The 14,850-nt window shown below is 32.0% G+C and overlaps 8 protein-coding genes across 8 annotated transcripts, besides 1 other annotated feature; 7 read left to right on the forward strand and 1 right to left on the reverse strand.

The window, feature by feature from the left end:
• Positions 1-143: 143 nt before the first annotated feature.
• Positions 144-1,460, forward strand: TVAGG3_0372230 (spectrin binding; the record flags this gene model as incomplete). Its single annotated transcript, XM_001315922.1, has 1 exon — positions 144-1,460. The coding sequence occupies one exon, from the start codon at positions 144-146 to the stop codon at positions 1,458-1,460; it is 1,317 nt and encodes a 438-aa protein (XP_001315957.1).
• Positions 1,461-1,515: 55 nt separating this feature from the next.
• On the forward strand, positions 1,516-4,854 carry TVAGG3_0372240 (spectrin binding; the record flags this gene model as incomplete). Its single annotated transcript, XM_001315923.1, has 1 exon — positions 1,516-4,854. The coding sequence occupies one exon, from the start codon at positions 1,516-1,518 to the stop codon at positions 4,852-4,854; it is 3,339 nt and encodes a 1,112-aa protein (XP_001315958.1).
• A 141-nt stretch (positions 4,855-4,995) lies between these two features.
• TVAGG3_0372250 (uncharacterized protein) lies at positions 4,996-5,556 on the forward strand (the record flags this gene model as incomplete). Its single annotated transcript, XM_001315924.1, has 1 exon — positions 4,996-5,556. The coding sequence occupies one exon, from the start codon at positions 4,996-4,998 to the stop codon at positions 5,554-5,556; it is 561 nt and encodes a 186-aa protein (XP_001315959.1).
• A 170-nt stretch (positions 5,557-5,726) lies between these two features.
• TVAGG3_0372260 (uncharacterized protein) lies at positions 5,727-7,820 on the forward strand (the record flags this gene model as incomplete). Its single annotated transcript, XM_001315925.1, has 1 exon — positions 5,727-7,820. One exon carries the CDS (start codon positions 5,727-5,729, stop codon positions 7,818-7,820), a length of 2,094 nt encoding a protein of 697 aa, XP_001315960.1.
• Positions 7,821-7,874: 54 nt separating this feature from the next.
• On the forward strand, positions 7,875-8,843 carry TVAGG3_0372270 (uncharacterized protein; the record flags this gene model as incomplete). Its single annotated transcript, XM_001315926.1, has 1 exon — positions 7,875-8,843. One exon carries the CDS (start codon positions 7,875-7,877, stop codon positions 8,841-8,843), a length of 969 nt encoding a protein of 322 aa, XP_001315961.1.
• Positions 8,844-8,994: 151 nt separating this feature from the next.
• Positions 8,995-11,440, reverse strand: TVAGG3_0372280 (uncharacterized protein; the record flags this gene model as incomplete). The annotated part of the gene is made up of 1 exon (XM_001315927.1): positions 9,023-11,440. One exon carries the CDS (start codon positions 11,438-11,440, stop codon positions 9,023-9,025), a length of 2,418 nt encoding a protein of 805 aa, XP_001315962.1.
• A 573-nt stretch (positions 11,441-12,013) lies between these two features.
• Positions 12,014-14,850: part of a mobile genetic element that runs on past the window's edge.
• On the forward strand, positions 13,655-13,876 carry TVAGG3_0372300 (protein of unknown function, DUF4106 family; the record flags this gene model as incomplete). The annotated part of the gene is made up of 1 exon (XM_051231825.1): positions 13,655-13,876. One exon carries the CDS (start codon positions 13,655-13,657, stop codon positions 13,874-13,876), a length of 222 nt encoding a protein of 73 aa, XP_051101555.1.
• TVAGG3_0372310 (protein of unknown function, DUF4106 family) lies at positions 13,879-14,641 on the forward strand (the record flags this gene model as incomplete). Its single annotated transcript, XM_051231826.1, has 1 exon — positions 13,879-14,641. A coding segment is annotated over one exon (763 nt), but the record flags the coding sequence as incomplete, so codon positions are not given.

The following is a 14,850-nucleotide window of genomic DNA, read 5'->3' on the forward strand; positions in this document are numbered from 1 at the left end:
TTCACAAGAAATACAATTGCTGTTGAATTCTAGAAGCATATAAAGACGATACCATTGAAGAAATCTACAAAATCTACCCCGAACCTTCCATTCTCAATTTAATTTTCAATGATGACATTGAAAATTTTCAATTAAATTTTGACATGAATCAAATTAATTCAGAAATAAATGGATCGACATATATCAACTACGCTGCACGCTATGGCGCGGTCAAAATCTTCAAATTTTTATTACAAAATAATGCAAAACATAATTATGAGACCTTTTACGAAAGCTTTTTAAGCAGAAACGAAGAAATCACAGATGAGCTCTCTAAAATCTACAAAGCTAACCAATATTGCATTGACAATCTTGTAATTACCCATCAAAATGAGAGAATTAAAAAATACAAAGACATAAACTACAGTTTCAAGTCTTGCTGCCAAACATTTAATATCGAAATGCTTATTAGCAAGATCAATTCTCTTAATAACGTCAATGAAAAAGACAATTTTGGTTACACAGCTTTAATTTCTTCAAGTTATCTTTGTTTACCGAAAATTGTCACTAAACTTAAGACTTTAGGAGCTAATGTTGATGACAGAACAAATGATGATCACAGTGCATTAATGTATTCATCAATTATCAATTCGACAAATGTCACAAACACCTTATTAAAAGAGAAAATTGATGTCGATGAAAAGAACGAAAGAGGAGGAACTTCTTTGATGTTTTGCAGCAAGTTCAACTCGATTGAAGTTGCAAAAATACTTGTAGACAAAGGCGCAAACATCGAATCAAAGGATAAATATTATTTGAGTCCTTTAATGATCTGTTCAAAATACAATTCTTATGATGTCGCAAAGTTTTTAATTCAAAATGGAAGTGATGTCAATGCTGCAAACAATTTTGGTTTTAATTGTTTGATGTTTTGCTGCAAATTTAATTCAGTTGATGTTGCAAAACTACTTTTAGCTAACAAAGTAGACATAAACACATCAGATGTCTACAAAATGACACCTTTAATGGTTTCTTGCAAATTTAATTCTCCAAAAATTACTTCACTTTTGGCAGAAAATGGTGCTGATCTTGAACAGAAAGATACAAGAGGTGCAACAGCATTAATGCATTGCGCATTGACAAATAACAATGAATGCGCAAAAATCTTAATTGAAAAAGGTGCAAATCTCGAAGCAAAAGATAAATATGGAAATACTCCTTTGATGATTTGTGCAAAATTTAATTCTCAAAAAGTTGCAAAACTACTTGTGATAAATGGTGCTTATGTCAATATCAAAAACAACAATGGCGTTAACCCTCTCATGTGCGCTGCTTATTCTGATTCAGGAGAAATTGCATCAATGCTAATCCAAAGCGGTTGTAAAGTAAATGACAAAAATGAAAAAGGTGCAACTTCTATGATGTATTGCGCAAAATTTAATTCTAAAAATGTTGCAAAAGTCCTTATAGAAAGGAACTGATAAGTTCGGTGTCAGTCCATTAATGGTCTGTTCCAAATACAACTCTTTAGAAGTTATGGAAGAATTAGTAGAAAATGGAGCAAAACTCGAAGAAAAAGATAATAATGGATTTACTCCTTTAATTTTCTCTGCTGTTTCTAATTCGGCTCAAACAGCAGCATATCTTCTTTCTAAAGGCGCAGATGTCAATTCTTCAAATGAAGAAGGTGCTTCAGCAATGATGTTTTCAGCAAAATTTAACTCAAATGATGTCGCAAAAGTTTTGGTCGAAAACAATTGTGATGTAAACAAAAGTGACAAATTTGGAGTTACTCCATTAATGGTTTGTTCCAAGTTTGATACAATCGATGTTGCAAAAACTCTTATCGAAGGAAAAGCTGATCTTGAATCCGTTAATTTATATAATTACAATAGTTTATTGTTTTGTTGCAAATTTGACTCATATGATGTTGCAAAATTAATTTTAGAAAATGGTGCAAAAACTAATATAAATTCAGAAGACAAACAATTGCAACCATTGATGGTTTGCTCGCAATATGATTCAGAAAAAGTTTCCGAATTATTGCTTGAAAGCCAAAAAGTTGCTGAATTGAAACCAGTTTTATTCAATTGCTGCAAATTTAACTCTCCAAAAGTTGCTAAACTCGTTATTAACAAAGGTTGTGATATGAACTCTAAAGATGAAAAAGGAGCAACACCTTTATTAGCTTGTGCAGCTTCAAATGCTGATAAAGTAACAAAAGTTTTGGTTGAAAACGGCTGTATTGTAGATGAAAGAGATAATTTGGATAACACTCCTTTGATTGTTTGTTGCAAGTTCGATTCTTATAAAGTTGCAAAGGTATTACTTGATAACGGAGCAGATCCAATGGCACAAAACTCGAAAGGAGCAAATTGTTTGATGTTTTGCGATAATTTCAAAGCAAATAAAACAAAAGATTTGCTTAAACGCAAGATTGATAACAATGAATCTGATTATGATGAATTCTCAACAGAAGCATCAGAAAGTAATACAGATGTCATTGAAAAATCAATGAAATCCAATCATGGCTCTGATTTATCTATGTCAGATAGTTTCAAGGATCAAACTGATTCTTCTGATTCGTCATTAATGGAAAGACCATATAAATCAAAGAATAAAGCACATAATGAACCAGAAAAAGCATCAAGTATCAGATCAAGAGAAGTAAATCTTGACTTTGATTCTGCTGAAGAAGATCAAAACAGATCTCTAGAACATGTTGTATTTGTTTTCCCTCAAGACAAGAATGAAGTTGTTGATGAAAAAGAATCTCCTTCTGATTTGCAGAATGTTAATTCATCTAAACAAGAGAGTATTAGATCAAGAGATATTGACTTGGAACCAAATGAATTAGACAATAATGATGGGGTTGATAATGATGATGAAATTGATATTATTCCATCAAATGATAAAAATACAACTTCTGATAAAATTAATAAGGAAGAACTTATTAATGAAAAAGAAACACCTAATGAAACCGAAGTTAAATCAGAAAATCCAAATAAAGAAAGTATTAAACAGAAGGAAAATTCGGATAATCTCTCTCAAGAAAATGAAAAAGTTGCTCCAGAGAAAGAAACTTCAGATGAAATTAAATCAACAAATGATGGCGAAAACAATCAAAATCCTTCGCAAAAAATGGATGGAGAAGCAGAAAAATCGCCAGTTGATCAACAAAATAAAGAAGAAACAGCTTTACAAAATCAAGAAAATCCAAATGAAAATCATGCACAAAAAGAGAATTTATCTAAAGAAGAAACTGTTTCACCAAATTCAGAAAATAGGAAGACTTCTCAAGATAAAGAAAAAGAAAATACTAACTTTGATAATCAAAATAATCATAATGGAAACAAACCAAAGGAAAGCGAAAATAATGAAATTGAAAATCCTGCAGATAATCAAGATCAGTCTGCAAATCATCAACCAAATGAAGTTATACTAGATGAAGAAAAATCAGGTGATGCTGTGAGTAATCACAATGAACAACAAGATAAATCACCAAATGAAGATGATAGAAAAGATCTTGTTGCAGAAAAAGAAACACCAATTGAAAATGATGTCAAATCAGAGAATAAAAGCGAAGAAAATGAAGAAAAAGCATTTGATAATAAACATACAGAAGGTTCCATTTCACAAGAGTTCGCTTCATATAATGTTAAATCAAATGAAAATGAATCTCCAAATGAAGGAAATTCATCAAATGAGAATGAAAACAAAGAAAATCTTTCTCAGGTGAAAGATGAAGAAATCGGAAAATCAGCAAATAATAAAGCAATTCAACAAGAAACTCCAGAAACAAAAGATCAGAATGATAGGGCTTCAATTGAAGAGAGAGAAAAATCTGATGATCAAATTCAATCTTCAAATGAAAAGAAAGAAGATGAATCAACAGAAAATTCTAATAAGGAAACACCAGAAGAGAAATCTTCAAAAGATGCATCTCCAAATGGAGAAACTGTTTCACCAAATTCAGAAATCGAGAAATTCGAGAAGAATCCACATGATAAAGAAACAGCTGAAATCAAGAATAAGGAAGAACTAATTGCAGAAAACGGAAAAGAGAATCAAGTTGGAGATAACTCTTCAAATGAACATGAAGATGACAAGAATGAAACTCAATCTGTTCAACAAAATGAAACATCAACCAATGTTCCTCAAAATAAGGAAGAAACTACCTCAGAACAAGAAAAACAAAATGAAGATGTTTCACAAAATTCATCACAAGAAAATGAAAACTTTGAAAATCTCCCTCAACAAAGTAGTTCGAAGAATGAATCAAATCCTTCGAATGAAAAGCAAACGGATTCAGATATGAAGCAACAAGAAACTAAACTGGAGAATCCGAATGAAGAAATTAATGAAGATAATTCTTCATGTAAAGGTTCTCCAGAACAAATTAATTCTCAGGATAATGAAAACAAAGATCATCAAATTAATGATTCTGAAGAAAAACAGAAAGATAATGAAAAAAAAGGAAATGAAGGTAAATCTTCTGAAGATCTCAATAATGAACTTATTAATGAAGTAGTAACACCAAATGAAATTGTTGTCAATTCTTCAAATGACGAAAAATCAGAAGAGGTCCAACAAAAAGAAGAACATTCTGATGTTTCTAATGAAGATAAATTAAATACAGAGAATGGAAATAAAGATCTTGATTCAATTCCAAATGAAGAAGAAAAGGAATCAGTTAATATAACTGAAAAAGCAAATGAAGGAAAATCATATACAAATGAAGCTCTTCAAGAAAATGAACATGTCTCTGATGAAATGGCTCAACAACAAAACGATAATAAGGATGAACTTATTACTGAAAAAGAAAACACTCCATCAAATAACACTGAACAAGAGAAAGAAGGAATAACTAATTAAGATCAATCATCAAGTGAACAGAAAGATAATGATGAAAAGAAAGATCTTGATTCACAGAATAAGAAACCAAATGAAACATTATCAGAAAATCCATCAAAAGAAAGAGAATCAAATGAAGTAAATACATCAAATGAAAGAGAAATGAATGATGTAAATCCTTCAAATGAAAATCAGGCAGAAAATAAATCAGAAATGAAACAGGAAGAAACAAATGAAGAAAATCCTTCCCAGAAGATATCAATTCAAATGAAGAAAATAAGTCTCAAACAGACGGTGAAAAAGAAGAATTTTCTAACGATGAGTCTAATCAATCAAGCAAACCAAATGATAAAGAAAATGAAGAAGAACTTGTTTCAGAACAAGAAACACCAAATGAAAAAGAAGTTAAATCTCAAAAAGAAGAAAATGAACAAAATAAATCTCAACAAAATGAAAACGAAAAAAAACCATCAGAACAAAATGAACAAGAATCAGAAACACCAAATGAAAAAGAAAATCCAGAAGACAATGTTGTTGAATCTAATGAACAACGTCCAAATGATAAGAAGTCTGATGAAGATCAACGACAAGAAATTCCTAATACTGTTCCTCAAAAAGAAGATAATGAACAGCAACTCGAAAAAGAAAAAGAAGCAGAAAATGAAAAAGTTGTTAAATCAGAAAATTCAATTGAAGAACAAGAAAATAATAATGATTCGTTGAATGAAGAATCCTCACAAGCCGCTCCAGAGAATTCAAATGATGAAAATGAAAACGAAGAAAATATTCCAGTGACAGCAAAGAAAGTTGGTTCTACAACAGAAGCCACAGAAAATCATCAAAACAATAATAAAGAAATATCACCCGAGCAAACTGAAAATGATAAAGGTAATATGGAAGAAGTTGTTTTAGAAAGAGAAACACCAAATGAAGCCGAAGTTAAATCCGAGAATCTAAATGAAGAACCAAAAGAAAATAATACATCTTATGAGAATGAAAACGAATCAAATCCTTCAAACGATAAACAAAATGAAAATAATTCATTAGAAGGAACTGAAGCAAAGGAAGATTCTGCAAACAAAGAAAAACAAAATGAGAAGTCTCAGCAAGAAGGAAACGTTCCAGATGAAGTTCATTCAATTGGAGAAAAAGCAGCTCCTTCAGAACAAAATGATAAAGAAAATAATGAAAACATTGTTTCAGAACAAGAAACACCAAATGAAAATCAAGTTAGATCAGAGAATCCAAACGAAGAAATCAAACAATATGATGAAAATCTTCCTCATGACAACAAATCTTCAATTGAAAACGCGCAATCAGATAATTCTAAAGGAGAAATAACAGAAGAGAAATCATCTCCAAATGAAAGTACAGAAAAATCTCTTCAAGAAAATAGTGATGAACATACTGAAGAAAAAGAAAATACTCCATCAAATAACTCTGAACAAGATGAAATCGAAAACAATCTGGGAAATGATGAAGAGAAAGATCTTGTTTCAGAACCATTATCAGAAGAAACGCCTTCAAATGACAAGCAAACAAATGAAGACAAATCTTCAAATTCTGATGAGAAGCCTCAGAAAGAATCAAATGTTCCGGATAAAGATGAATCAGTTGACTCTGAAGTTAATTCTGAAAATCCAAATGAAAACAACGAAATCCCTACTGAAGCAGAAGAAGAAATCGGAAAATCTTCTAAAGAAGTAACTGATAAATCTAATGAAAATGGAAATGATAATAATGAAAATCCAACTTCAGCTCAAAGATCCGATCCACAAGAAATCCCAGAAACTATAGAACAAAAAGATAATGAAGAAGATCAAAACCAAACTTCTAATGAAACTCCAAATGAAAGTACTGAAGAAACTCCACAAGAGAAAGATAATAAAGAAGAACTTATTACAGATTCTCCTGAAAACAATTCCGAACAAATCAATGCTCAAAACAAAGACCGCGAAGTTTCAACTAATGATGTTGGAAAGAATGACGAGAAAGAAACACCTTGTGAAAATGAAAACAAATCATCAAATGAGCAGGGTGGAAATGATAACAAGAAAGATCTTGCTTTAGAAAGTGAGAAATCAAATGAGACATTATCAGAGAAACCATCAGCTGAAAAAGAAAATGATGATAGTGAAATCAATCCTTCAAATGAAAAAGCAGCAGAAAACGAACCAGAAATGAAGCAACACGATACAAACGACATTAAACCTTCAGATAAAGAAGACGAAAACCAAATCAAATCTGAAAATTCCGAAGAAAAGCCACAACAAGTTAAGAATGCTCCAGGAGAAGTAAATTCATCTACATCTTCAACCGAAGAAAAAGAAACACCTTCTGACAACAACGAATCTAATTTATCAAATACACCAGCAGTAAATGAAAAAGAATCCAACGAGAATTCAGAAGAAAATCAAAATGCCAAATTAGAGAATCTTAATGAAGACAATTCAATTAAAGATGAAAACAATTCTGAAGAAACACCATCAGAAACCAAAATCACATCTTCAAATGAAAATGAGACTAAAGAACCAGATTCTGAAAAGCAAAATGAAGTTAAACCAGAAAACGTAGGAGCTTCTCCAGAAAACAGCTCAACTAACGAAGATGGATCAGAAATCAAACAGCCAGAAACTAATAATTCCTCAACTAATGAAGAAGATAAATCAAGAGAAAATGAAGGAAAACCATCTAATGAACAAAATAATTCAGAAGAAAAACAATCTCAAGAATCTGTCAGAGACAAAGATGAAATTACTCCAAATATGTCATCTTCAAAGGAAGAAAACAAAGAAAATGAAATATCTTCTAATGATGAGTCTAAGCAATCCGAAAAAGAAGAAGAAATTGTTTCAGAGAAAGAAACGCCAAATGAAACAGAATTTAAATCTCAAAAAGGTGAAAATGAACAAAAAGAAAACAAAGAAAAGCCATCAGAACAAAATGAACAAGAATCAGAAACACCAAATGAAACAGATACAAAGTAGTTTCAAGAGACATCGATTTAGAAAATTCTGATTCAGTGATTGGAGAGAATGAAAATGGAGAAAAGATCGTCAACGAAGAAGTTGATGGTCAAGAAGAAAACAAATCTAACGATCAAACAGAAGAAAAGAATGGTGTCAAAGAAAATTCTGAGGAAAGAAGAATTGAAAAAGAAAAAAAAAGTATCCGAAAATGATGCAAATGAAAACAAGGAAGATAAGAAAGAAACTGAAAACAAATCAGACAAAGAAGTCGCAGAAAACAATAATGAAGTAGGAAAAGTTGGAGATGAATCTCAAAACAAGGAAGAAGATAACAAGGAATCAAAGAATGAAAACAAAGAGCATTCTGATGAGGAAAATAAATTAGATCATGAGAAAGGTAATGAATCAGAAAAGAAGGATGAAAATGCTACAGAGAAAGAAAATGAAGAAAAGATTTTCAGCGAAGAAGCAATTGAAAATCAAGGAGAAAAGAAGAATGAACAAACAGAAGAAAAGACTTCTGATAGAGAAAATGGACCTGAAGACAAAGAAGATGAATATAAAGATGCAACAATTTCTGAAGAAGGAAAAGCTGAGAAAGAAAACGAAAACAAATTAGATGAAGAAAAGATCGTCAACGAAGAAGCCGTTGACAATCAAAAAGAAAAGAACAACGATGCCGAAAACAAGGAAGAAAATAATTCTGATAAAGTTGCTGAAGAAAATAATCTTGAAGAAGGAAAAATTGAAGGTGAAACTGAAAAGAAGAATGATGACGAAAACAAGGAAGAAAATACAGATAAGAAGAATGATGAAGAAGGAAAAATTGAAGATGAAACTGAAAAGAAAGGGAATAAAGATGAAGAGAAATCGGAAGAAAAGAATGACGATGGAAAAGAATCCGAAAGTAAAGAAGAAAAGAAAGATGAGACTAATGAAAAGAAGTTAGACTCAAAGAGGCCAAAGCCATCTTTATTCTTACCATTTGTTTTACTTGCTATAATAGTAGCTGTTATAGTAATAGTTATCATGAAAGCTTAATATTTATTTTTATTTGTAAATAAAGTTTATTATTTTATTAATTAATCATTTTAACAATCAATAGCAGTTTGAATCTAAACAGAAAACTATTTTATAAATCTGAAATTAAATTTTTTGTGGAAAAAAGATTTAATATATGTTAATAAATAATCGCAATTTTAACAATAAAACAAAAAATATTAATAATTTGCGAATTTTGTCTCTTCAATTTTTTTAATTTGGACTCTCTTCTGTTTCATTATTGTTCCACGTGTCGAAGGCGTCAATGGTGTTGTCAATCCCAAATTCTTTCGCCAGGATTTCTCATCACACATCGCAGCAAATTCTTTATTTAATTCTCTGAATCTTTCTGTGTCTTGTATAACAGGATCGTAAGTAACAACATCTTTGGCTAATATTGTACGAGTAGATCTAATTCTTTCTATGTCTTCATCAACAGAATAAGGCCGATATTCAAAATCTGACTGATTCGACCTTTTACTTGATCTCCTGGAAGACCTTGGAGATCTTGGTACTTGTGATGCATCTCCGAATGGCTCAAATACTTGGACATTCGAAATTTGAGTATTTTGAGTGATAATGTTTTCTCCAATCGACTTGGAAAGGTTCAGGAGAACTGGAGATGACTTATTCTCAAAGTAAGAGGTAGTTTCATTGATTAACTTCTTCCTAAATTGTGGATTATTTTCATAAACTACAGATTGAGCTGTAATATTAAGGAAAGACTTTGTTCTGAGAGGTTCACATGAAGCAATAAGATTATATTCTTTTGAAAATTTGTAAGTTTTTGGAATTTCAGTTTTTTCAATTTTATGATGGAAAATTAACTTAGAAATCAGCGTAAATTCAGGTAATTTCTTTTGAACACGGATATTTCCGTCATTAAATGCTATCACTGGCTCTACTTGTTGAGTTATATCCGGTATTTCATCTGTCAATCCATTTAATTCCCTTGTTCTAACAGGAAAATCAAATTTTTGTGAGTTAAAGATCTTTGGTTCTTCGACTACGATACTTTCTTGATTTTCTTCTGATTTGTTCTCTTGATTAAGAACTTTTTCATGTGGAAGTGAACTAGAGGTTGTAGGTCTATTCTCTTTATCATTATCTTCAACTCTTTCCTCTTTTTCTTCGTTTTGATATGAAAATTCTTGAGATATTTCGATAACATATTTCATTTCTGGTAGTTTTGTCGATTTTTGGTCATCACTTGTTGCAGCTACTGATTTTTCTGTGATTTTATGATCAATTTCTGGCGGATTTGAAGTGTCATTCTGATTATTAAGAATATTTGTCGCTTCTATTGGACTACTAACATTCTCAGTTGTAGTATGATCGGAAATAGTCTGTTCGGCGTTCTGAATGACCTGCTTTTCCTTATTTGAAATTATTTGCTCGTTTTCAACGATATTTTGAGGATTGGAAGTTGTAATTTGGTTTTTAGTATCATTGACAACTTGATTTATTGTTGTTGCAGCTGGTTTCTTTGGAATTGGAGGGGGTTTCGAAATTATTTTGCTATTTGTTGGATTATTCCCACGAATATCAGAAGCCTGTTGTATATTTTCTTCATTTATTGGTAATATTTCATAATATTGCGTTAATTGTGCTTCCAAATTTGAATTTTTCGTTTTACTTTTCAATCCTTGAACATTAAAGAAAGGCTGTGATGTAACATTGCTCTGCTCTGATAGTTTTATGGGTGATGCAGGAGCTTGTGGTTTAAAATGAGGTAATCCTCTTTCAGACTTGAATAGCCGAGGACTTGTTGAAGGTGTTGGTACTGATGAGTCTGAATTATCATTTTGAAATGACTTTTTCTTCATAAAAGATTCTAATTTTTGATTTATTTCCAAATTTCTTTGTTTTTCGGCTTCAATCATAGTTTCAAGTAATGATTTTGTATTTTTAAGCTCTTCCAACTCCATGTTCTTGATGTTCATTGATTGATTATACTCTTCTATAGTATCATTTAATTCTTTTGCAGTTTTTGCTTCGTTAGCTACTGCTATTTCTAGCATCGTTTTGGTTTCTGTCATCTCCTGATCTAATTGGTCGACAATGTTTGATAATAACATTTGTCTTTCTTCGAACATTTTCAAAACTTCATCGTTAATGTCATTGGATTTATAAGTAACGGCAGAGTCTATTGGTTTTGTCACGATATTTTGATGAATTTTTGATTGTGATTGCACTGGAAGTATCTTTTCTGTTAATTCATGAAATTTTTCCGACATTTGTTCAAGACTTATTGTAGCTTGTTTAAGATTATAGCCCCATGACTCGATTCTTCTTGTCATATCAAGTAATTCTGATCTGGTATTATCAAGATGAACGTTATTAAATTCTCGAATTCGCTTAAGCATATCAGAATCAAAGTTCTTATAGTTTCTAGTATATTTATCAGCCCATAATGCAATGTTTGTCAGCATTTTCTCTTTCGAATCAAGTTGTAACGAAAAGAAATGATTATAAATTTCATGATATAAGCCTTCATCGACTTGAGTTCCATTAATATTCAAGTTATCAAGCTTTGCTAAGTCTAACCTAAGCTTCTCTGTTGATGCTTGAATCTTTAAACGTGTTGATTCATCCATTTTATTTATTGAGAGAATTCATTCAATATATTCTATAGTATTCAATGAAATAAAACAAAAATTCATTCTTATAAATGAAGTCTGTAGTTAATACAGATTTTGCTCAATTCATAAAACCTACTTTTGATCTTGGAAGTGATACGAAATTTGGTCATTGATCAAACTAATTTTATGTATTTTCACATACAATAATATTATTCTGAAAGTATAAATGAGATAGTTGTCTAGTCCGAAGATGTCATTCTTTATCATCACTTAATTTTGGATCCTTAAGTTTGATTTTGTGACCAGTTGTTAAAATAGAATGATTCCATTATACGAGTTGAGAGATAGTTTACAATTCGTATTTGATATTCCTGAGATCATGTAATCGAGTAGAAATTGCAGACGTGTTCTAGGTTATAAAATATTGAAATTTAAACTGAAATTGAATAAATACTTTTATTCATTAGTAATTTCCAATAAATATTTAAATTTTGGCCAAATATCGCAAACAGAGTAATCTGCAATATTCGATTTACAAAAATGGTAAAATAATAATAGGTTATTGTTTAACCTTTTTATAATTGAATGAAAAAAAAAAAAAAAAAAAAAAAGGTAGTGGGGCCTCCAGGCACTTCGTGCCCTCTAGCCCTGAAGATGTTTAGTATAATGAAGTTTTTTTTTTTCTTGGGATGGCCTTCCAGGCACTTCGTGCCCTCTAGCCCATAAAAAGTTTAGTATAACTTTGTCCGGACAAGTAAGGGTCTATCGTCGCTACAGGAAAAGTTACAGGCGTTCCAAGGAAGTATACTTTGAGAAGCCTTTTCTCCATTTTAAAACAAGATAGGACCGTTATTTTACAAAACTGACAACACTTTGACCGAGTAGTTTTTTGTGCTGAACAAAAAGTGTCATATAACCATCTGTCAAAAACCACTTTTTAACTTCACTTAAAATGCCACGTAAGCTACGTAAGAATATACGTAAGAGGAAGAGAGCATTGAAACATCCAATAGTAAAACTAACACCACAACAACAGTTGCAACAACAAATGATGAATGACCCCACTATGTTGCAACAAATGTCAAGCAACCCTATGCTTTTAAACCGAGTTATTGGTGCACAAAGTGGAGGTTTAAGAGCGGCACTTTAGCGAAAATGGCAGGCTATGGTGGAGCTGCAGACGGAACAGCTTATAACCCTCAAAGTCAAATGAATTTGAGTTCACTCAAAAATCAAATAACAGATGTCAAAAAGTCAAACATAGACATACAGAAACAAATAAGTGAAAACGAAAAGAAACTAGAATATGACAGACACACAAAGAAACTCAATGAGTTAAACGTAGAGAAAAAGAAGAAAGAAGAACAACTGAAAGAACTAAGTACAGAGGAATATGCGAAAAAAGTGTCAGAAAAAGCAGCAGAAGTAGCAAAAATGGAACAAGATGTTATAAATTTGAAAAACCATACTACTCAATATAAAGTACTGAAAGATGAAGAAATAAAACAAAAAGCCCTGAAGACATATATGGATAGCGATGAGTATAAAAAGAAGTTGAAGCAAATGTAAAGGCAGAAAAACTTTTACAGTTGCAAAACCAAACCGTACAGTATGAAAACTTAGCACAAGAAAGTAAAAATAACGACGCAGCCATGCAAAAGGCAATGAAAAGTGCAGAATATATAAAAGCTAATAATGACTGGTTAGATGCCCAAGCCAACGCTAAAGCAGCCCAACTTATAGGGTCAATAAGGACAAAAATACAAGCGGATGAAGACAGTTCAAATGAAGCTTTAATGAATGCCGACTTTAAGAACGCCTTCGAAGCTCTTCATAGTAAGGTGAAACTAGTGAACGACTTCTCATCTGGAAAGAAACTGAAGTCTGAAGGTTTCGACAAAGAGTTAAGAGAAGTAGCACAAAATATGACGAAAATAACAGATGCAGCAACGAGACAAGCAGTTCAAAGTGCCTATGACGCCGTTAGAGCAACTGTTGTGGAAAGTCAAGAAAAAGAGTTACAACAGACCAAAACAGACCTAGTAAATGCTTTCTTAAAAACGAAAAGTCAGGTAGGACATTATGCTGCAGATGGAACATATGTGCCAGCTGGTGGAACTTATATACCAGCTGGTGGAACTTATATACTAGCTAGTGGAACTTATATACCACCAAACCCTCCAAGAGAAGCACCTGCACCAGGACTACCTAAAACATTTACATCGTCACATGGACACAGACACAGGCATGCACCAAAACCAACACAACAACCAACACAACAACCAACAGTTCAAAATCCAGCACAACAACCAACAGTTCAAAACACTGCACCACAACCAACAGTTCAAAACACTGCACCACAACCAACAGTTCAAAACACTGCACAGCAACAACCACAAACAGAGCAAGGACATAAAAGAAGTAGAGAACAAGGAAACCAAGAATTCTTAAAAATGCTTAAGGAAAATTATGGTTACCCAGATACTCTTGACTTTAGTGACAGATATATAGAAGCTATTAGAAAGTTCAAGGAAGGAAATACTGACCCGAACCTATTTAGCTTTATGGTTCAGCACCAAATGGGATATAATTTCAAACCTGGAAAATACAAGCTCGCTAAGGGATATGATTTAATACCATATCATCCAAATGACATGGATGAATTTACTCCGAGATATTTGGTGTCAGAGCTAAATGATAATTCAACTCTCTTCATGAAACGCGTAAAAAATAGAGACGGAACGAAAGAAGAAAGGTTTATGAGTCCGGATGACTTAGATAGGGAACTTGTTAAAAACGGTCTCGGAATATATGAAATGCCAGCAGATGAGGTACAAGAAACTCCACAGGAAGAAGTTCAGATACAACCAGACATGGAAGAAATAGTTCAGCAACAACAGCTAGAAGAGCCAGAAGGAAACGAACAAGTCCCTCCTTTGGAAACTAACTTCACAGAACTAGATGAAGATTTGGAACAGCCGAAAAATCTTGACCCTCAACAAGAGTATGCAGAGAATATGGAATCTTTCCAAGAGTCTAAGAAAAATTCAGCTGACATAGTAGAAGAATATCGAAAAATGTTCGCCGACATACAAAAGACTCCAACATCAGATGAAAATATCCAGCATAGAATGGAAGTACTGAAAGATAATGTACACAAATACAACAATCCTTTTTACTTACGAGCATATAACGTTCAATCTTTGGATGAACTCGGTGAAAATAAAAGGTTAAATTTCAACAAAACATATAGAAATGAAACATTGTTTAAAGTTCATTCAGAACCTAGCCAATATGGAAACAAACCTACTTTTGTTTCTGCAGACGATGGAACTACAATGAGATGGGGTCATAAAGCTAATCCGGATAGGTGGTTCATAAACTTACAACCACAATTCCAAGAAGTTGTAGACGCAATGGAAGTG

Source organism: Trichomonas vaginalis, chromosome V, assembly GCF_026262505.1.
Source record: "Trichomonas vaginalis G3 chromosome V, whole genome shotgun sequence".
Classification (NCBI taxonomy): Eukaryota; Parabasalia; order Trichomonadida; family Trichomonadidae; genus Trichomonas; species Trichomonas vaginalis.